This window comes from Salmo trutta, chromosome 8 (assembly GCF_901001165.1).
Source record: "Salmo trutta chromosome 8, fSalTru1.1, whole genome shotgun sequence".
Classification (NCBI taxonomy): domain Eukaryota; kingdom Metazoa; phylum Chordata; class Actinopteri; order Salmoniformes; family Salmonidae; genus Salmo; species Salmo trutta.
This window is the reverse complement of record NC_042964.1, coordinates 11056328-11077988: the sequence shown is the minus strand read 5'-3', so window position 1 is coordinate 11077988 and position 21661 is coordinate 11056328. Positions and strand designations below refer to the sequence as shown.

At 44.7% G+C, this 21661-nt stretch overlaps 1 protein-coding gene across 2 annotated transcripts in view; it reads left to right on the top strand.

Moving 5' to 3' along the window:
• Positions 1–20419, top strand: part of LOC115198168 (equilibrative nucleoside transporter 2) — a 32404-nt gene extending 11985 nt beyond the window's left edge. The window contains exons 2-13 of one of the 2 annotated variants that reach the window (XM_029759918.1): positions 7342–7379; positions 8500–8581; positions 11531–11676; positions 12043–12182; positions 12397–12531; positions 14308–14405; positions 14611–14680; positions 16376–16566; positions 16796–16898; positions 17189–17274; positions 17522–17721; positions 18150–20419. In XM_029759918.1, coding sequence (XP_029615778.1) covers positions 7348–7379; positions 8500–8581; positions 11531–11676; positions 12043–12182; positions 12397–12531; positions 14308–14405; positions 14611–14680; positions 16376–16566; positions 16796–16898; positions 17189–17274; positions 17522–17721; positions 18150–18261 — 1395 coding nt within the window. In that variant the 5' untranslated portion in view covers positions 7342–7347 and the 3' untranslated portion in view covers positions 18262–20419. Of the gene's footprint in view, positions 1–7288; positions 7380–8499; positions 8582–11530; positions 11677–12042; positions 12183–12396; positions 12532–14307; positions 14406–14610; positions 14681–16375; positions 16567–16795; positions 16899–17188; positions 17275–17521; positions 17722–18149 lie in introns of both variants that reach the window. The other variant, XM_029759917.1, reaches the window with a different exon arrangement.
• Positions 20420–21661: the final 1242 nt, after the last annotated feature.

The window sequence follows — 21661 nt, the reverse complement described above, 5'->3', positions numbered from 1 at the left end:
TGTGTTTGTTCCGTTTTGTGTGTGGGGTAGTGTACTAAAGACTTTCCGTGTGCTGCTCTAGGAAACCACTCAGTACTGAGACGTTAGTATCCTCTCTCCCCAGATTTAGCATCCGGCCTCCCCAGATTTAGCATCCGGCTTCCCCAGATTTAGCATCCGGCTTCCCCAGATTTAGCATCCGGCCTCCCCAGATTTAGTATCCGGCCTCCCCAGATTTAGCATCCGGCCTCCCCAGATTTAGTATCCGGCCTCCCCAGATTTAGCATCCGGCCTCCCCAGATTTAGTATCCGGCCTCCCCAGATGTAGCATCCGGCCTCCCCAGATGTAGCATCCGGCCTCCCCAGATGTAGCATCCGGCCTCCCCAGATGTAGTATCCGGCCTCCCCAGATTTAGCATCCGGCCTCCCCAGATTTAGCATCCGGCCTCCCCAGATTTAGCATCCGGCCTCCCCAGATTTAGCATCCGGCCTCCCCAGATGTAGCATCCGGCCTCCCCAGATGTAGCATCCGGCCTCCCCAGATGTAGCATCCGGCCTCCCCAGATGTAGTATCCGGCCTCCACAGATTTAGCATCCGGCCTCCCCAGATTTAGCATCCGGCCTCCCCAGATGTAGTATCCGGCCTCCCCAGATTTCTTTCTCAGTTGTTACTTAATGATTTTGGTCACTTTTCTGATATTTGTTTCTGTGACATTGTATATGAAAGGTAAAACAAATCTAATGGCATTTCCCAATGGTCCATTTTCAACAAAGAAACGACTCATTTGGTCATGGCAAAATGCTCTGCATTTGAAGGGAAATGGAGGGTTGGAAAAGTTCATGAAAATCAGGAAAGATGAGTGGAGCTGATGATTAGTAGACCATTGTTATGTTATGTCTTACTGTTCAAGTGTTGGACAAAGCGTTTTTCCTATCACCCTTTCAAGTCTCATCTTATATCCAAAAGTCCATAATTGTTTTTATAGAACACATATTGTATGAGATTATATTTACTGTGGCTCAGTTGGTAGAGCATGGTGTTTGCAACGCCAGGGTTGTGGGTTCGATTCCCATGGGGGACCAGTACGGGAAAAAAATAAAATGTATGAAATGTATGCATTCACTACTGTAAGTCGCTCTGGATAAGAGCGTCTGCTAAATGACTAAAATGTAAATGTAGCTTTTAAACCTCGAAGTACCAATTCATCTTCTTACACATTATTTGCATAGCTAAGTCATAATACTAATCCCTGACATCACTTGGCAAGCTGAACACCTTCTTCGCCCGCTTTGAGGATAACACAGTGCCACTGACACTGCCCGCTCCCAAGGACTGTGGACTCTCATTCTCCGTGGCCGATGAGAGTAAGACATTTATGCGTGTTAACCCTCGCAAGGCTGCCGGCCCAGACGATATCCCTAGCCACATCCTCAGGGCATGCGCAGACCAGCTGGCTGGTGTGTTTACGGACATATTTTATCTCTCCATATCCCAGTTTGTTGTCTCCACTTGCTTCAAGATGTCCACCATTGTTCCTGTTTCCAAGAAGGCGAAGGTAACTGAACTAAATGACTATCGCCCCGTAGTACTCACTTCTGTCATCATGAAGTGCTTTGAGATGCTAGTTGAGGATCATATCACCTCCACCATACCTGATACCCTAGACCCACTTCAATTTGGATACCGCCCCAATAGATCCACAGACGATGCAATCGTACTGCACACTGCCCTATCCCATCTGGACAAGAGGAATACCTATGTAAGAATGCTGTTCATTGACTACAGCTCAGCCTTTAACACCATAGTACCCTCCAAGCTCATCGTTAAGGTCGGGGCCCTGGGTCTGAACCCCGCCCTGTGCAATTGGGTCCTGGACTTCCTGATGGGCTGCCCCCCCAGGTGGTGAAGGTAGGAAACAACACCTCCACTTCGCTGATCCTCAACACTGGGCCCCCACAAGGGTGCGTACTCAGCCCCCTCCTGTACTCCCTGTTCACCCATGACTGCGTGGCCACGCACGCCTCCAACTCAATCATCAAGTTTGCAGACGACACAACAGTAGTAGGCCTGATTACCAACAATGACGAGAGCCTACAGGGAGGAGGTGAGGGCCCTGGCGGAGTGGTGCCAGGAAAATAACCTATCCCTCAACGTCAACAAAACAAAGGAGCTGATTGTGGACTTCAGGAAACAGCAGAGGGAGCACGCACCTATCCACATTGACGGGACTGCAGTGGAGAATGTGGAAAGTTCCTCGGCGTACACATCACTAACAATCTAAAATGGTCCACCCACACAGGCAGTGTGCTGAAGAAGGCGTAACAGCGTCTCTTCAACCTCAGTAGGCTGAAGAAATTTGGCTTGTCACCTAAAACTTTTACAGATGCACAATTGAGATCATCCTGTATCACCGCCTGGTACGACAACTTCACCGCCCGCAACCGCATGGCTCTCCAGAGGGTGGTGCGGTCTGCACAACGCATCACCGGGGGCACACTGCCTACGCTACAGGACACCTACAGCACCCACTGCCACAAGAAGGCCAAAAAGATCATCAAGGACATCAACCACCTGAGCCACGGCCTGTTCACCCCGCTACCATCGAGGAGGCGAGGTCAGTACAGGTGCATCAAAGCTGGGACCGAGAGATTGAAAAACAGCTTCTATCTCAAGGCCATCAGACTGTTAAGTAGCCATCACTAGCCGGCTACCACCCGGTTACTCAACAGTGCACCTTAGCGGCTGCTGCCCTATATACATAGACATGGAATCACTGGTCACTTTAATAATGGAACACTAGTCACTTTAATAATGTTTACATACTGCTTTATTCATCTCATATGTATATACTGTATTCTATTCTACTGTTTTTAGTCAATGCCACTCCGACATTGCTCGTCCTAATATGTATATATTTCTTAATTCCATTATTTTACTTTTAGATTTGTGTGTGTTGTTATGAATAGTTAGATACTACTGCACTGTTGGAGCTAGGAACACAATAATTTCGCAACACCTGCAATAACATCTGCAAAATATGTGCATGTGACCAATAAGATTTGATTTGATTGTGAGCTTTGATATCATTTTCACCCAAAACATGTTTGACAGTAGCCAATGACAAGGTCTGTGAACGAAGGGGTAATATTTGGCATTCTTTTTGACAGATTCCATCAAACTTTCCGAAGGCCTGTTATCACATATTACTGGCCACCGTGAAACCTTCACCTACTGTAGGGAGACCTTGCCTGTCTATGACCTTATGTGACTTGGCTTGACTTTACTGAAATGGCAACGAACTTGAAAAACTGTTGACAACTCAAAGGACAACTTCACTGAAATGACTCTATCATGCCACAGAATCAGGTTGCTCTGTTCAGTTTATTTTCTTAAGAAGCCTCAGGATATAGGATTCTGAGGATACATCTCATGTTTCTTTCAGGAATTCTAACATTAGTCTAATAAACTTTTTTCCCGACTTATTCCCGGACCCTTATACTCTTTGCCTCTAGTCTGAGACTACAATTCTCACAGTCTCCAAGTTGCTGGTTTATCAGCTAAAACATTTTCTCAGAAATTCTTAAATTGCCACATGGGCAGTGCTTGTGTACATGCATTTCTTTTGATCTTCTGACTATCACCCTCTCTCTGGATGATGAGGTAGAGCAGGTCTCTCTCTCTCTGGGTGAGGAGGTAAAGCAGGTCTCTCTGGGTGAGGAGGTAAAGCAGGTATTTCTCTGTGTGATGAGGTAGAGCAGGTCTCTCTGGGTGAGGAGGTAGAGCAAGTCTCTCTGTGTGATGAGGTAAAGCAGGTATTTCTCTGGGTGAGGAGGTAGAGCAGGTCTCTCTGGGTGAGGAGGTAGAGCAGGTCTCTCTGGGTGAGGAGGTAGAGCAGGTCTCTCTGGGTGAGGAGGTAGAGCAGGTCTCTCTCTGGGTGAGGAGGTAGAGCAGGTCTCTCTGGGTGAGGAGGTAGAGCAGGTCTCTCTCTGGGTGAGGAGGTAGAGCAGGTCTCTCTCTGGGTGAGGAGGTAGAGCAGGTCTCTCTCTGGGTGAGGAGGTAGAGCAGGTCTCTCTGGGTGAGGAGGTAGGACAGGTCTCTCTGCGTGAGAAGGTAGAACAGGTCTCTCTCTGGGTGAGGAGGTAGGACAGGTCTCTCTCTGGGTGAGGAGGTAGAGCAGGTCTCTCTCTGGGTGAGGAGGTAGAGCAGGTCTCTCTCTGGGTGAGGAGGTAGAGCAGGTCTCTCTCTGGGTGAGGAGGTAGAGCAGGTCTCTCTGGGTGAGGAGGTAGGACAGGTCTCTCTCTGGGTGAGGAGGTAGGACAGGTCTCTCTCTGAGTGAGGAGGTAGAGCAGGTCTCTCTCTGGGTGAGGAGGTAGAGCAGGTCTCTCTGGGTGAGGAGGTAGGACAGGTCTCTCTGGGTGAGAAGGGTAGAACAGGTCTCTCTCTGGGTGAGGAGGTAGGACAGGTCTCTCTCTGGGTGAGGAGGTAGAGCAGGTCTCTCTCTGGGTGAGGAGGTAGAGCAGGTCTCTCTCTGGGTGAGGAGGTAGAGCAGGTCTCTCTCTGGGTGAGGAGGTAGAGCAGGTCTCTCTGGGTGAGGAGGTAAAGCAGGTCTCTCTGGGTGAGGAGGTAGAGCAGGTCTCTCTGGGTGAGGAGGTAGGACAGGTCTCTCTCTGGGTGAGGAGGTAGGACAGGTCTCTCTCTGAGTGAGGAGGTAGAGCAGGTCTCTCTCGCTCACTCCTTCATAATGTAGCATTGTCCACGATTTACCCAGGTTTATCAGTTCTGCTTGACTGCTTCAAGCTTGTCGTCTACGCTCTTAGAAAAAAGGGATCCAAAATGTGTATTCTGCTGTCCCCATAGGAGAACCCTTTTAGGTTCCATATAGAACCCTCTGTAGAAAGGGTTCTACATGGAATCCAAAATGGTTCTACATGGAACCAAAAAGGGTTTTACAAAAGGTTCTCCTTTTTTTTTTTAAAGGTGCTAAGAGTGTAAGAGTGTAGTTAGATTATAATTACTTTGACCAGACAGATTCACAGCATGGCCAAGCTATAGGCCTACCGCATGTCTACTACTATATCATTTAGCATTGACTTTCAGGCATTTGTATGAATTTCAAAGGAAATGTATGAATAAACAATCTTATCAATTAAAAACTAGGGTTGGTTCTTAGTGAAAGCGTGCCTCCTGGCAGAAATGTTGCTCTTGGTGAAATGACATGAAACAAAGCAATGAGTGTAGGGGTTGAATAAATAAATACTTTCCATGTTCTCACACACGCCATTGTTGCAACCCCTATTACCAGTCTGTTCAACCTCTCTTTCATTTTGTCCGAGATCCCTAAAGATTGGAAAGCTACCGCGGTCATCCCCCTCTTCAGAGGGGGTGACACTCTAGACCCAAACTGTTACAGACCTATATCCATCCTGCCCTGCCTTTCTAAAGTCTTCAAAAGCCAAGTTAATAAACAGATCACTGACCATTTCGAATCCCACCGTACCTTCTCCACTGTGCAATCCGGTTTCCGAGCTGGTCACGGGTGCACCTCAGCCACGCTCAAGGTACTAAACGATATCATAACCGCCATCGATAAAAGACAGTACTGTGTAGCCGTCTTCATCGACCTGGCCAAGGCTTTCGACTCTGTCAATCACCATGTATTCTTATTGGCAGACTCAACAACCTTGGTTTCTCAAATGACTGCCTCGGCTGGTTCACCAACTACTTCGCAGATAGTGTGTAAAATCGGAGGGCCTGTTGTCCGGACCTCTAACAGTCTCTATGGTGGTACCACAGGGTTCAATTCTCGGGCCAACTCTTTTCTCTGTATATATCAACGATGTCGCTCTTGCCGTGGATGATTCTCTGATCCACCTCTACGCAGACGACACCATTCTGTATACTTCTGGCCCTTTTTTGGACACTGTGTTAACTAACCTCCAGATGAGCTTCAATGCCATACAACTCTCCTTCCGTGGCCTCCAACTGCTCTTAAACGCTAGTAAAACCAAATGCATGCTCTTCAACCGTTCGCTGCCTGCACCCGCTCACCCGACTAGCATCACTACTCTGGACGGTTCTGACCTAGAATACGTGGACAACTACAAATACCTGGGTGTCTGGTTAGACTGTAAACTCTCCTTCCAGACTCATATCAAACATCTCCAATCCAAAATCAAATCTAGAATCGGCTTTCTATTTCGCAACAAAGCCTCCTTCACTCACACCGCCAAACTTACCCTAGTAAAACTGACTATCCTACCGATCCTCGACTTCGGCGATGTCATCTACAAAATAGCTTCCAATACTCTACTCAACAAATTGGATGCAGTCTATCACAGTGCCATCCGTTTTGTCACCAAAGCGCCTTATACCACCCACCACTGCGACCTGTATGCTCTCGTTGGCTGGCCCTCGCTACCTATTCATCGCCAGACCCACTGGCTCCAGGTCATCTACAAGTCTATGCTAGGTAAAGCTCCGCCTTATCTCAGCTCACTGGTCACGATAACAACACCCACCCGTAGCACGTGCTCCAGCAGGTATATCTCACTGGTCATCCCCAAAGCCAACACCTCCTTTGGCAGCCTTTCCTTCCAGTTCTCTGCTGCCAATGACTGGAACGAATTGCAAAAATCGCTGAAGCTGGAGACTTACATTTCCCTCACTAACTTTAAACATCAGCTATCTGAGCAGCTAACCGATCGCTGCAGCTGTACATAGTCCATCTGTAAATAGCCCACCCAATCTACCTACCTCATCCTCATATTGTTTTTATTTACTTTGCTGCTCTTTTGCACACCAGTATCTCTACTTACACACCATCATCTGCTCATCATCATCTGCTCATCTATCACTCCAGTGTTAATCTATTAAATTGTAATTACTTTGCTACTATGGCCTATTTATTGCCATACCTCACGCCATTTGCACACACTGTATATACACTTTCTTTTTTTTCTATTGTGTTATTGACTGTACGCTTGTTTATTCCATGTAACTCTGGGTTGTTGTTTCTGTCGCACTGCTTTGCTTTATCTTGGCCAGGTCGCAGTTGTAAATGAGAACTTGTTCTCAACTAGCCTACCTGGTTAAATAAATGGACTGTGAAGTTGTGAATTGGCAGAGGGGTGGATCTCAGCACAGCTAACAGTACAAGCTACAATCCAGTGGGTCTCGGACATACAGTACTGTAGTGTAGTGAGAATGGCTCCCTCTCCTCCTTGCTAGTATGCAGGACATGTCCAGTATTTGTATTATGTAAATAACATGCTTAGAGCTGATTAGACAAATCTACTCTCTGTCTTTTAGATGTTGATCGTGTTCCCCACTCTTTTGCCCCTCGTTTCAACCGATCCCCCTAGCACAGGATGAAGGGTCGGACAGACGCCCCGCGCGATAGGTGAGTATCTACCTTTTTACTGACTCGACTATCATGATTCGTTTTTTCTGAGGGACTCGTTAATTTTTAGTCGTTCGTTTGACCTGCATGATCGGAATATAGATCACGCTGCAGACTGCATTGAGAATAAAAATATGTTTCGAACTGTTAATTGATCGCACGGTGCAAGAATGAATGCGATTCATTGAGTATTGAATGTTATGATGGACACAGCATTGTGGAACCAAAACATACACAGCCTCTGCTCAACAAACGCGAACCCAAGAACGATGTTTTGCTGATCACTCTCACCGCAGTCAAGCAATGCATTCCGACAATAGTTGTTCACAATCTAGTCCGGTTTCGTCCACAGCTAGACGTAGTGTCAAATGTATCAATAAATAATCGTATTTGTTTGCCTACCAATCAACATTTCTACATTGTTTAAAGCAGACGTTTTACAAGTCTCGGTCACAAATGACAGCTCCAATAAGCCCCCTATGGTGAACGAAATGTGAACGAGAGGCTTGTAGAAACATTACTTTTTCAAGTTTTCAGTTCATCGTTTGCCGGGTAGGGATCCTGTGTACTCTGGGCATTACAGACTCAAATTAACGAAATTAGTCGAGAGATTTCTTCTGTTGATTTAACGAGTCGAAAAGATCGGTGTCAGTAAAAAGAGGCAAACTTCCCATCACTACTGCCCATGGTGCCTCTTCCTCTCACTCTGAACCCCGCTTCTGCTCTCACTCTGAACCCCGCTTCTGCTCTCACTCTGAACCCCGCTTCTGCTCTCACTCTGAACCCCGCTTCTGCTCTCACTCTGAACCCCGCTTCTGCTCTCACTCTGAACCCCGAACCCATTCGTATTTGGGGTGGGGGATTGCAATGCGTGGCAATGCCCCTCTAAGCAAAACGATGGTACTGAAAAGTGACTTTGTACTGTTTTCAATCAATGAATGTAGTGAATAGATTACATTTCCAATGTACTTTTAGAAAATCCGCTAATGATCTTTGGTTGGTAGCACTTTATTTCACGGTACATAAACGACTTGCTATTTATTAAGAAATGACATGGTAAATGCACATCAATAACCTATGAATTACTTGCTTGTTTCTAATATTTCCCTCTCTAACCCAGGGGCTGGTTGGTGGGGATCATCTTCTTCATCCTGGGCCTCGGGACGCTGCTACCATGGAACTTCTTCATGACCGCCTCCATGGTAAACCTAACATGCGTCTATAACCACAGGTCCAGGATTAGATAGTTATTTAGTCCCCTAAATGCTACCGTTGGATATAGGGTAAATCTGATCCGAGATCTGTGGTTTTGGGCAACTTTAGACAGATCTAGGATCAGATCTACTCTGGCTCAGGTTCAACATTGTATGTATGATACATACACACTTGTTGATCCTTACCCAAAGTAGAACATTGGCTTCTTAGGGAATTCACTTGAAAAGTAAGTCGTTTTTGAAAATCAGACGGAACTGTTCTTTTATTTTACCCTTTTTTTTAACCAGGTATGTTGACTGAGAACACATTCTCATTTACAGCAATGACCTGGGGAGTAGTTACAGGGCAGAGGAGGAATGAGCCAATTGGAAGCTGGGGATGGTTAGGTGGCCATGATGGGCAGATTGGGAATTTAGCCAGGACACCGGGGTTAACACCCCTACTCTTACGATAAGTGCCATGGGATCTTTAGTGACCACAGAGAGTCAGGACACCAGTTTAACTTCCCATCTGAAAGAGGGCACCGTACACAGGGCAATGTCCCCAATCACTGCCCTGGGGCATTGGGATATATACAGTGCATTCGGAAAGTGTCCAGACCCTTTGACTTTTTCCACATTTTGTTATGTTACAGCCTTATTCTAAAATGGATTACATTGTCCACCCATCAATCTACACACAATACCACTCAAGGACATTCAGAGACTTGTCCCGAAGCCACTCCTGCGTTGTCTTGGCTGTGTGCTTAGGGTCATTGTCCTGTTGGGGAAGTGAGCCTTTGCCACAGTCTGAGGTCCTGAGCGCTCTGGAGCAGGTTTTCATCAAGGATCTCTCTGTACTTTGCTCCCTTCATCTTTCCCTCGATACTGACTAGCCTCCCAGTCCATCCCGCTGAAAAACATCCCCACACCATGATGCTGCTACCACCGTGCTTCACCGTTGGGATGGTGCCAGGTTTCCTCCAAACGTGACTCTTGGCTTTCAGGCCAAAAAGTTCAAGCTTGGTTTCATCAGACCAGAGAATCTTGTTTCTCATGGTCAGAGTCCTTTAAATACCTTTTGGCAAACTCCAAGTGGGGTATCATGTGCCTTTTACTGAGGAGTGTCTTCCGTCTGGCCACTCTACCATAAAGGCCTGATTGGTGGAATGATGCGGAGATGGTTGTCCTTCTGGAAGGTTCTCCCATCTCCACAGAGGAAATCTGGAGCTCTGTCAGTGTGACCATCGGGTTCTTGGTCACCACCCTGACCAAGACCTTTCTCCCCCAATTGCTGTTTGGCCGGGCGGCCAGCTCTAGGAAGAGTCTTGGTGGTTCCAAACTTCTTCCATTTAAGAATGATGGAGGCCGCTGTGTTCTTGGGGACCTTCAATGCTGCAGAAATGTTTTGGTACCCTTCCCCAGATCGGTGCCTCAACACAATCCTGTCTCGGGGCTCTACGGACAATTCCTTGGACCTCATGGCTGGTTTTTGCTCTAACATGCACTATCAGCTGTGGGACCTTATATAGACAGGTGTGTGCCTTTCCAAATCATGTCCAGTCAATTGAATTTACCACAGGTGGACTCCAATCAAGTTGTAGAAACATCTCAATGATGATCAATGGAAACAGAGTGTACTTGGGCTCAATTTCGAGTCTCATAGCAAAGCGTCTGAATACTTATGTAAATAATGTATTTCAGTTTTTTATTTGCAAACATTTCTAAAAACCTGTTTTTGCTCAGTCATTATGGGGTATTGTGTTAGATTGATTGAGTAAAAAATGTATTTAATCCATTTTAGAATAAGGCTGTAACATAACAAAATGTGGAGAAAGTAAAGGGGTCTGAGTACTTTCCGAATGCACTGTATATTTCATTTTTTTACTGAATGACTAAAATGTAAATGCGTATTGTTTAAAGAGGATTTGCTGAGTTGTTGGTGTCAAACGTTTTGTCTAAGAGGGATTTAGTGCGACTGGCAGAGTTGGGTAGATTACTTTTTAAACATATCTGTTAGTTACTAGTTACCTGTCCAAAATTGCAATCAGTAACGTAACTGTTAGATTCCCCAAACTCAGTAACATAGACTGATTACTTTCAGTTACTTTTGGATTACTTTTCCTTTAAGATGCATTAGAAGAAGACAAACAGGATCCATCAAATTCATTTTGTGTGTCATCACAGTGGTCTCTGACTTGTGGTCAGACACGCTCAGGTTGGAACAAGTTTAAACTTGCGTCTTTTTTTAATGCTGAATTGAATGTAAGAAACCAGAAAGGTATCATAATGTATTTTTTACGCAAACATCCTTGCTGAATTTAAAAAGTAATCCAAGAAGTAATCATCTAGTTTTTCAAAAGTATCTGTAATCTGATTACAGTATTTTTGCTGGTAACATAACTGATTTGTTAGGGGGTTTTTGTAATCAGATTACATGTAGCAGATTACATGTAATCAGTTACTTCCCAACCCTGGTGACTGGCCCCCTGGTGTTTTGTAGTCTTGCGTCACTAAGTACCGGTATTTGTAGTTAACCGCTCGTGCTGTGGTTAGAGGCCATGAATTTTCCATTTCGCTGTGTGGTCAACCATGTGACCAGGTTGTGTGTGTACAGCCTCTTAGGCCTAGCTCTCTGAATATTCAAATGTCAAACCCCACAACTCATTCCCTTAGGGTAAGCTGTGATTCTTGGTATAACCTACACATTTGTAGAACTACTTAAAGAATAGGCCGATTTGTATAGGAATGAGTGACTTGTGACAAACAACATCGTATTGAACGTTCATGTAAACTAAACTGGGTCATCTCATGAGTCCTGTGTGGCTCGGTTGGTAGAGCAAACGCCAGGATCGTGGGTTGGATTCCTGCTGGGGCCCACCCATATTAACGTTTTGATAAAAGTGCCTGGAAAATGGGATATATTATTATTTCTCTCTCTTTCTCTTCTGTCATTAGTATTTCAACAGCCGCCTTAACAAGACTGAATGGAGCAACGGCACGGTGGTCTCCCACAAAGAGTACTACTTCAACAACTGGATGACTCTGCTGTCCCAGCTCCCCCTGCTGCTCTGCACTCTGCTCAACTCCTTCTTCTATCAGCGGTGAGACAGCACTTCTTCTCTCAGGTTTACAAGTCATCCAAATGCCCTTCCAAGAAACACCCTCCTACTGCACACTTGGCTGATGAGCTTGTGTGTGTGTGTGTGTGTGTGTGTGTGTGTGTGTGTGTGTGTGTGTGTGTGTGTGTGTGTGTGTGTGTGTGTGTGTGTGTGAGTGAACAGCCCTTTTGAATTGGCCATTTTATTCAACTACAAATAGGTGAAAAAGAGAAATCTATACAGTGGATTTTAGAGGGGCTTTACTCAATAGATTAAAAATAAATCACACACTGTCTGGGTAGTGTAATTTACTACGCTCTAATCCAGTGAGATTGAGAACTAACGTTTTGTGTGTGTGTTTGTGCGTAGGATATCGGAGATGGTGCGGATAGCGGGCAGCCTGGTCTTCATCTTCATCCTCTTCATCCTTACTGCCATCCTGGTCAAGATCCCCATGGAGGAGGACCGCTTCTTCTCTGTTACCATGGCTACCATCTGGTTCATCAACTGTGAGTAGGACATGATTGTGTGTGTGTTTGGGGGGGGGTCATTGTGTGTGTGACTGGGTGTTGTGTGGGTGGGCGGTGGGGAATCATGTTGTGGGGGTGGAATTGTGTGTGTTTGAGTAAGTGTGTGTGTTTGTGTTTGACTGGGTATTGTGTGTGTGAGCACGCTATATCATTAACTCTCTCTCTCTCTCTCTCTCTCGCTCTCGCCTTGTAGCGTTTGGAGCGGTGCTACAGGGCAGTCTGTTTGGCCTGGTGGGCCTCCTTCCTCAGAAGTACAGCGCTGTGTTCATGAGTGGCCAGGGGTTGGCCGGCACCTTCGCTGCTATCGCCATGCTGGTCTCCATAGCCAGTGAGTCACACACACAAACAAATATCTAGAACCCACAAATATACAAATAACTACTTGTAAATAAACATGCAAAACTCACGTCAGAGATGCTCAGTGGCAAATCATTCAACTGAGGCAAATGTGGAGTCTTATGCTACACTACATCGTCGAACATCTCATTCCAAAATCATGGGCATTAATATGGAGTTGGTCCCACCTTTGCTGCTATAACAGCCTCCACTCTTCTGGGAAGGCTTTCCACTAGATGTTGGAACATTGCTGCAGGGACTTGCTTCCATTCAGCCACAAAAGCATTAGTGTGGTTGGGCACTGATGTTGGGCGATTAGATCTGGCTTGCAGTCGGCGTTCCAATTCACTCCAAAGGTGTTCGATGGGGTTGATAGCTCTGTGCAGGCCAGTCAAGTTCTTCCACACCGATCTCAACAAACCATTTCTTTATGGACCTTGCTTTGTGCACGGGGGAATTGTCATGCTGAAACAAGAAAGGGCTTTCCCCAAACTGTTGCTACAAAGTTGGATGCACAGAATCATCTAGAATGTCATTGTATGCTGTAGCGTTAAGATTTACCTTCGGTGGAACTAAGGGGCCTGAACCATGAAAAACAGCCCCAGACCATTATTCCCTCTCCACTAAACTTTATAATTGGATCTATGCATTCGGGCAGGTAGCGTTCTTCTGGTATCCGCCAAACCCATATTTGTCCGTCGGACTGCCTGATGGTGAAGCGTGATTCATCACTCCAGAGAATGCGTTTCCACAGCTCCAGAGTCCAATGGCGGCAAGCTTTACACCACTCCAGCCGAGGCTTGGCATTGCTCATGGTGATCTTAGGCTTGTGTGCGGCTGCTCGGCCATGGAAACCCATTTCATGAAGCTCCCGATGAACAGTTCTTGTGCTGATGTTGCTTCCAGAGGCAGTTTAGAACTCAGTAGTGAGTGTTGCAACCGAGGACAGAAGATTTTTTACGTGCTATGCACTTCAGCTCTCGTTGATCCCGTTCTGTGAGCTTGTGTGGCCTACCACTTCATAGTTGAGCCGTTGTTGCTCCTAGACGTTCCCACTTCACAATAACAACTCTTACAGTTGACCGGGGCAGCTCTAGCAGGGCAGAAATGTGACAATCAGACTTGTTGGAAAGGTGGCATCCTATGACGGTGCCATTTTGAAAGTCACTGAACTCTTCAGTAAGGCCATTCTACTGCCAATGTTTGTCTATGGAGATTGCATGGCTGTGTGCTGAATTTTATACACCTGTCAGCAACAGGTGTGGCTGAAATAGCCAAATCCACTTTAGTTTTATTTTACCGTTATTTTACCAGGTAAGTTGACTGAGAACACATTCTCATTTACCTCAACGACCTGGGGAATAGTTTCAGGGGATAGGAGGGGATGAATGAGCCAATTGTAAGCTGGGTATGATTAGGTGGCCGTGATGGTATGAGGGCCAGATTGGGAATTTAAGGGCTGTCCACATACTTTTGTATATAAAGTGTAGGTGTGTATATTTGCTTTATATAGATGTATATTTTAACATTTTCTATGAAATGTATGAAACAGACTGTATTGTATGAAACAGACTGCCCATCTTTCCAACCAATTGAGGATCACAGTGGAAATAGTCTATAGACTTTTTTGTTTTATATATCTTCAAATTATGCTATATGTATCTTTTGCCTAGTGTAACATTTTATGTATTTTGAAATTTAAAAAACGATAGATAAATGAGTATGACTGACCTCTCCTTTGTCTTGTGTGTGTGTGTGTGTGTGACAGGTGATACGGACCCTGAGACGGCTGCGTTGGGTTACTTCATCACGCCGTGTGTAGGAACCCTGATCACTTTGCTTAGCTATCTCCTACTGCCTCGCCTGGTGAGTTGTTCAACTTTACAGGACTAGAATGTAAGAAGCCCTGATAGATACCACAGGTTGGGCCTCAGAACAGACCTTGTATCCCCCGGGCCTGTAGCTGACCATTCTGCAGTATGGCATGACTATGTTTTATCTGACGAATCTGTGTTCTAGTTCAGCGAATGTTCAGTCTTTCTAATTTGGCCTCTGCTCCGGTCTCATCCAGGAGTTTGCCCAGTTTTACTTGGACAAGAGCAGGAGTTATGAGGTGGAGACCGCAGATGAGCTGCTGAAAGGTGAGGCTGCTGAAAGCTGTGAGAGACACCCATTCATAGTGAAAGATGTTGGTTATTTTGTGCTCATATGTCTCACCAATGACCATCCACTGCAGTGCAGATTGTCACTGCTAGTACTCTCCTTTACACTCAGGGGTTGTATGCAAAGTTCCCTTTAATTGTTTTCAGCACTGAGCAATTTATTTTTGGTCTGCTGAGCGCAAACTTGAATGTTGTGAAAATTCTGTGCAAATTCCAGCGCGCGTTTACTGTGTACACTGAGGCTGAACCCGCTTTAAGTTGTCTTAAAATACAACACTGCCCCTTTAAGAAAAAAAAGCTCTTTACTTGATTCGCTTTTCAAAGTTTTGTGCTCTTGTAGGAAGCAATCACTCCCCTATTGCTGACTACACATCATCTATAACTGGGCTAATAACTGACTAACTAGCAAAGGATATTAACAAAATGTACACACATGGCTTCATGCAGCTCACGCTTTGATCTCAAAACAAGCGCATCTACTCACGACCGCTCATGCTGTAAACACAGTCCAGTTCAAAGTGAATGGTACAGATCCATATATGGCAATGGTCTATTTGCATATAGGCCTACTGCAGCTCTGATTGGTTATGGCGCGCCGGTCTGTGTAGAGTACAGGCAGAGTCGTGCGTGTCAATGCAATAAAATCCTACACCGATGCGTTCTCCCTACAACAAAATCTCTTTCATGCTAAGTCTTGCATAGATAGTTTCGTTTCGGTATGTTGCATTGAAAGGGGCTAATATTGCGTTGATTCGGTCACAATTTCCACAGTAAAGGGAAAAGTTGATGGTGTTAACTAACAGGGAAAACTCTAGAAGGTTGCGTGTAGTTCAATCTCGAGCTTCTCTCCATGGGCTGATATTTCTTCTGCTTTCTTCTGTGCGGCAGTCCCGGGGGAGCTGTGCGGCAGTCCCGGGGGAGCTGTGCGGCAGTCCCGGGGGAGCTGTTCGGCAGTCCCGGGGGAACTGTGCGGCAGTCTCAGGCTTGGGAACATTGGTTGTATATATCCAAACATCTCAGAGTAGGAGTGCTGACCTAGGATCAGTTCTCCCCCCGTCCATGTAATTGTCTTCATTGTGATCTAAAAGGCAAAGGCGATCGATCCCAAATCAGAACTCCTACTCTAAGAAGCAAGATGAATACAGGCCATGGTCTGAATGGAACTGATTCAACAGATCATTATCCCATTTGCCCAGTTTATTCACAGTTATTCAATTAGTGCAGCAACCTCTCCCAGACAAAGAGCTGCCCTGTGGGACATTTACAGATCAGACACTATTAAACCACCCCATCACTCTCTTGTTAACGTCAATAGATGTTTCCATGGAAATTAACAAAAGTCTAGGAAAGCCAGGGCTGTTCAATATCGGTCCTGGAGGGACGAAAATCAGTTCTGGTTTTCGTCCTCTCCTTCTAATCAGGGACTACAGTAATTCAGCTATAGCTTGGTCCAGTTTTTCCTGATGAGGTCATGGGGTGAGGGAAAAACTCCTGGCCCTATTCTTAACAGATAATGTCTGTTGGGCTCCAGAAACTAGTGTCTGTCTGTCCGTCCCTCCCTCCCTTTATAATGACATCTGCCATCACTCCCACACGCATTTACCTCTGCCTGGTGATTGGTCAGTGTTAGGTCAAGTCGACCTATTTTCCCTGAAATCTTTCTCTTTCCTCCAGTGACAGGGAGTGGCACGGCGGAGAACTGCAAGCTGTATGGCCACGCCAATGGCTCATTGGCCAATGGAGGTGCCAGTGGCGAGGAGGTGGAGGTAGAGGGGGCTGGGGTCAGTCCCAAGCAGGCCTTCTTAACCCTGGAGCAGGCTGAGGTCAGGGACAGGAAGTCCACCGTCATGGAGGTGTTTAAAAAGGTAATGCTGACCTCTGTTGTTACTCAGCTGGCTCTATACTGGTCATATATTTATTTATTTTTTATTTTCTAAATATATGGCTCTGGTGTATAGTTGAGGTCCAATTACCTACCCTTTTCTGAAGTGTGCACTTGTTCACTCCCCAACATGCATTTAAAAGCACCAGAGTAGTTTAAGCATGGGAGAGTTTCCACTATATTTCTTACCTTGTCCCTCTCTCTCTCTCCAGATATGGGTGATGGCTTTCTGTGTGGTTTTTGTCTTCACCGTCACTCTCGCTGTGTTCCCCGCCATCACTGTGGACGTCAAGACCATATACCCTGGGAAATGGGGTATGTACACACTTTTAGAAATATCGGTTTCAAAAGGGTTCTTCGGCTGTCCCTATAAGAGAACCCTTTCTTGTTCCAGGTAGAGCCCTTTTGGTTCCAGGTAGAACCATTTTCTACCTGTAACTAAAAAGGGTTCTTTAAAAAGTTCTCCTATGGGAACATCCGAATAACCCTTTTAGGTTCTAGATAGCACCTTTTTTTCTAAGAGTGTAGATATGTATACTGTATGTTTAATATGCATGAGATGTAAAACTCAGATGAAGCACCTCTCTCCCTCTTCCTCCCATCAGAACCTTATTTCATCTCTGTGTGCTGCTTCCTCATTTTCAACGTGTGTGACTGGATCGGCAGAACCGTCACCACCCTGGTCCAGTGGGTAAGTGTCTGATCTCATTTCATCTCTGTGGATTAATGTCATTTTATTACACATTTGATAGGATCACAATGATTTGATTTATGTAACAACTTTCGAGGTTTCTCAGTGTTTTATAATCCTTCACTTTCTTTCCCAGCACGAAAGTTTTAGTTATTAGTATTACATTTAGTTATTATTATAAAATTATTTTATTGTGTCTATCCAACCTTGTATATCAGTAACATTTCTCTCTGTATGTGGACCGCAGCCCCTCAAGGAGAGTCGTCTGTTCCCGGGGATGGTGGTCTCCAGGGTGGTGTTTATTCCTCTGCTGATGTTCTGTAACGTCCAGAGCCGCTCCTACTTCCCCGTCCTCTTCTCCCACGACGCTGCCTTCGCCTCCATCATGATGCTGTTCTCCCTCTCCAATGGCTACTGCGTCTGCCTCTCCATGTCCTACGCCCCACAGTGAGTAGAAGTAACACACACGCGCACCATAAGTGACAGTCCGCTGTCATAACATTATGCCAGTTATTCGCGTATTGACTAATCCAATCTACTTGTTATGGTTTGTCACTCTTCTTTAGTCACCTTTGACTTAACAAGTTCTTGGCACCACTTCTCTCCCACACACACTCTGGAATTCTCTTTCACTCACCTGACATACTCTTTCTCTCACCCGACCATGCCATCTTCCTTGTTGCCACTGTAACACCACAACAAAATCTACTCTATATCTGGGGTGTATTCAATAGGAACCAAACGGGCAGAAACCGGAAGGGGCCTACCCGAATTTGTCCAATAAGAAATGCTTGTTTTTTATTTTTCCATTACAAATAATTTTGCTACAGTGTGCTTATGAATACACGCTTGTCTCTCTCTCCGTCTCCTCCGAGGTTTGTGGCTCCTAAAGATGCAGAGACGGCCGGGGCCCTGATGACTTTCTTCCTGGCCCTGGGCCTCTCCATCGGGGCCGCCCTGTCCTTCCTGCTGCGACTACTGGTCTAGACACACACACACCAGAGGACCACCACCATCAGTCAACGCCATCCGTTGTCAAGTGACAACAGCCACCTCCATCCCCATCCGTAAAGTGACGGGACACGCCATGACATCATCCACTTCCATCGTCATACCTAGAAGGACCCAGGCTGGGAATAGAGCTGCCTACAGAAAAGCCTGCATCAAAATGATATTAGTACTGACCACAAAATATATTATACCAGGGATTGAATATCATCTCCCCAGCTGCCTGACATGCACTACACGTATTGAAATAACTGAGATATGAAGGGTATGACGCTACATGAATGCTAGCTAGCTACTTTACAGCTGGTTTACAGTGGTTAGTAGTGAAAGACTTTGGTTGCCTCTCATTGGACAACAATGAATGGACACAGTCGGTGCCAAACAGTTTTAAACTTGGGTCGTTAGTTTTTAGTTGGACCATTTTAAGGAGTTTTTTTTTGTATAATGTTTGTTTTCCTGTTGTTTTCTTAAGGCACTAACCTTAGTCAAGAAATGTAGCTATAGGAGTTTATGGAGAACTAATGGATTGTTCCACAAAGTAGATCATTTTCTCATGGAAGTCTTATTTTCATAACGACATCAGATTAAATCAGGATTAGTAGCGCTGATGAGTAAGTACTTATATTTTTCAACAAAGCCTTTGATTTGATTGAAAACTTTTGATTTATTTTGGATATCATGACAATATGAAATAGTACATTATTTTTGCACGGAAGACCAATGAAATTATTTCCCTTAGTTTGCATTTTGTTACAGATAGGTTTCTTCATTATGTTATTTGCACATCAGTACAAAGGCACTACATTACACACAACATGGACATTGGTCCGTGGACATCAGCACACTCATGTCATTCTAGCCCATTGGAGTGGAGAGGACCACTTAGGGTGTGTTCAATAGAGTGAAATGTAGTTCATAGAAAATACTGTATTCGCTTCCTGTTTATGTCAGGATAATGGCCCAGTAGGACTGGTTTTAGAAACAGGATATGATGCAGTGTAATAATAGGAACAGAGGGCAAGGAGGTTATGGGAACCAGACCACATTCCACTCCTCCTCCTTCCCACTGTTCTCCTGAGGGTAGCGTTCAGTCTTACCATAACACGGTTTCCCAAATTCGGTCCTTGGGACCCCAAGGGGTGCACATTTTGGTTTTTGTCCCAGCACTATACAGCTGATTCAAATAATCAACTAATCATCAAGCTTTTGATAATATGAATCAGCTGTGTAGTGTTAGGGCAAAAAACAAAACGTGCACACGTTGGGGTCCCAAGGTTGGATTTTGGGAAATGCTGCCCTAACACCATTCTGTGCAGCTAACCTACCTATTAACCGGTTGCTGCCTAGTCACTTTGTTTGAACAGAGCTTTGGCTTTAGGTATAATGTACAAAGGTGTGCTGTGACAGATTTTTCTGAACAAAAGGGATGCACTCCCTGCTTTGTTGTAAACGGGGTGTTGCTCTCTAGCTGTTGGCTTTCTGTAATAACAAATGTTTAACTTTTCACCATGAAAAAGTGGCAGATATTCTGTTTCGATTATGTAAATTCATTGGATTTAAGTAACAACACTTGTTTTTGTTTCGCTGTTGGTCATTTACTAGACTAAACGATAGTCTTTTGAACACAGATGAAGAACAAGAATAGCTTCTAGCTGTCACTGGTTGATGAGCCAGCTACGGGTAAGGTGTCTGTATCTGCCAATTTCATTCCTTGAATGTGTCATGGCCACGATGACTTAATGGAGTCAGATTATACAGATTATACATTTAACGGAGTGCCATTAAACATTAATCGACAACCATTTCTAAAGCTGTGCATTAAGTCAAGTTATAGATTTATATGTCTATAAACTATTTATTTTTTGCCCATTCCGTTTCCATTCCAGATATGAACACATTGATTAGAACCTTACCAACTCTTGTATAAACTTTGTGTTTGCTCTATTTTGGTTTTTAGACTTTCCTTTCTTCATTCCTCTAATATAAGTATCCGTTGTTTTAAAATCCTTTTTATGTTTCCCTCTCATGAAATCTTTGTTTTTGATTTGATTGCTCAACGTTTAAGAGTGTTTTCTGAATCGAGTGAGAATGAACTGTCATACTGTATGTAGAAGACAAACAAGGTACCTGTACGTGATGTTGTTGAGATTGAAACATCTGTTTGCTTTCAGAATGGCTGGATGAAGGGCTGATGAGGGTAATGGCCCTGTTCAAATACTCTACAGATGCACCCTTCCTTACTTTAGGAAATCACTGGCCTATCACACTTGCTTAGGTGTTAGCAAGGACTCCAATACACAGCTTTCATCTATTCTGTCATGTTAGATCAGTGATCGAGGTGGGAAGGAAGGAAGCGTTTTTGAACAATACCCGTCCATCTGAACCAGTGGTGTAGTGGTGACTGGAGACGTGGGTATACTCATTTTACCCCCCAAAAAATCAAACGGCCCGCCCAGGGAAGAAACGGCGCCCTGTGAGAAAAATGCTGAGAAATAGTGATACAAACCACGTTTCCATCCAGTTTCATACCATATAAAAATCACGACAGCTGTGATGAAAACGGGTAGTTTAAGTACAATTTTATAAATACCGACATATAATTTGTTAATTCGCACATGGAATCTTTTTGTGTCAGTAAAATTAATTATGCTTGAAATGGTGGTGGAAACGCCTTTATGCGCAAATATTGATAACAAACATAATGAGTAACGCGATGATATATATGGTGTGTGGTCCTCCCGCTACGACTCTGGAAACCATGCAGTTTATTAGGCTACAGATTAAATAAATTATGAACTTTACAAAGTGTTGAAAGTGCATGGTAATCTTGATGCTCCTTTTAAATAAATATTGAGGGTCTGATTCTGGTGACATGGTGATCTGATTTAGCCATAATCTCCTCATGTAGCCTACTCATCACTAGCCTACCCGCACCGTGTCTGCCAGCTGTTGGCTAGAGCCATATGTCAACACCAGAGGCACATTTGCTATTTAACGGTTTTTGTGACAAAACTATCGATAGAGTTGAAACTGCGATGTAAACACATTGAACATTAGATTTATTTTCGGTACATGAACACTTTTTTTTTTGTACATGAACATTTAATCGTGTACATTTTGTGTACACCACGTCATCACGCACTGACTTTTATCCTCAACAAATCTATTTGGTGGAAACGCCACTGGTGGGAAAATGCGTTTATTTTCTTTATGCATATTTAAAAAATATTCGCATGAAAATCTGTCGCCAACTGGATGAAAAACTAGCTATACTCTCTGAATGACCTAAAATGATCAATCCCATCCTGGTCTTTCGCAGTCAGGTCAACCCAAACTGTACTGTGCAAGTAGGCTAATAGTAGGCCCACTATTGGAACAG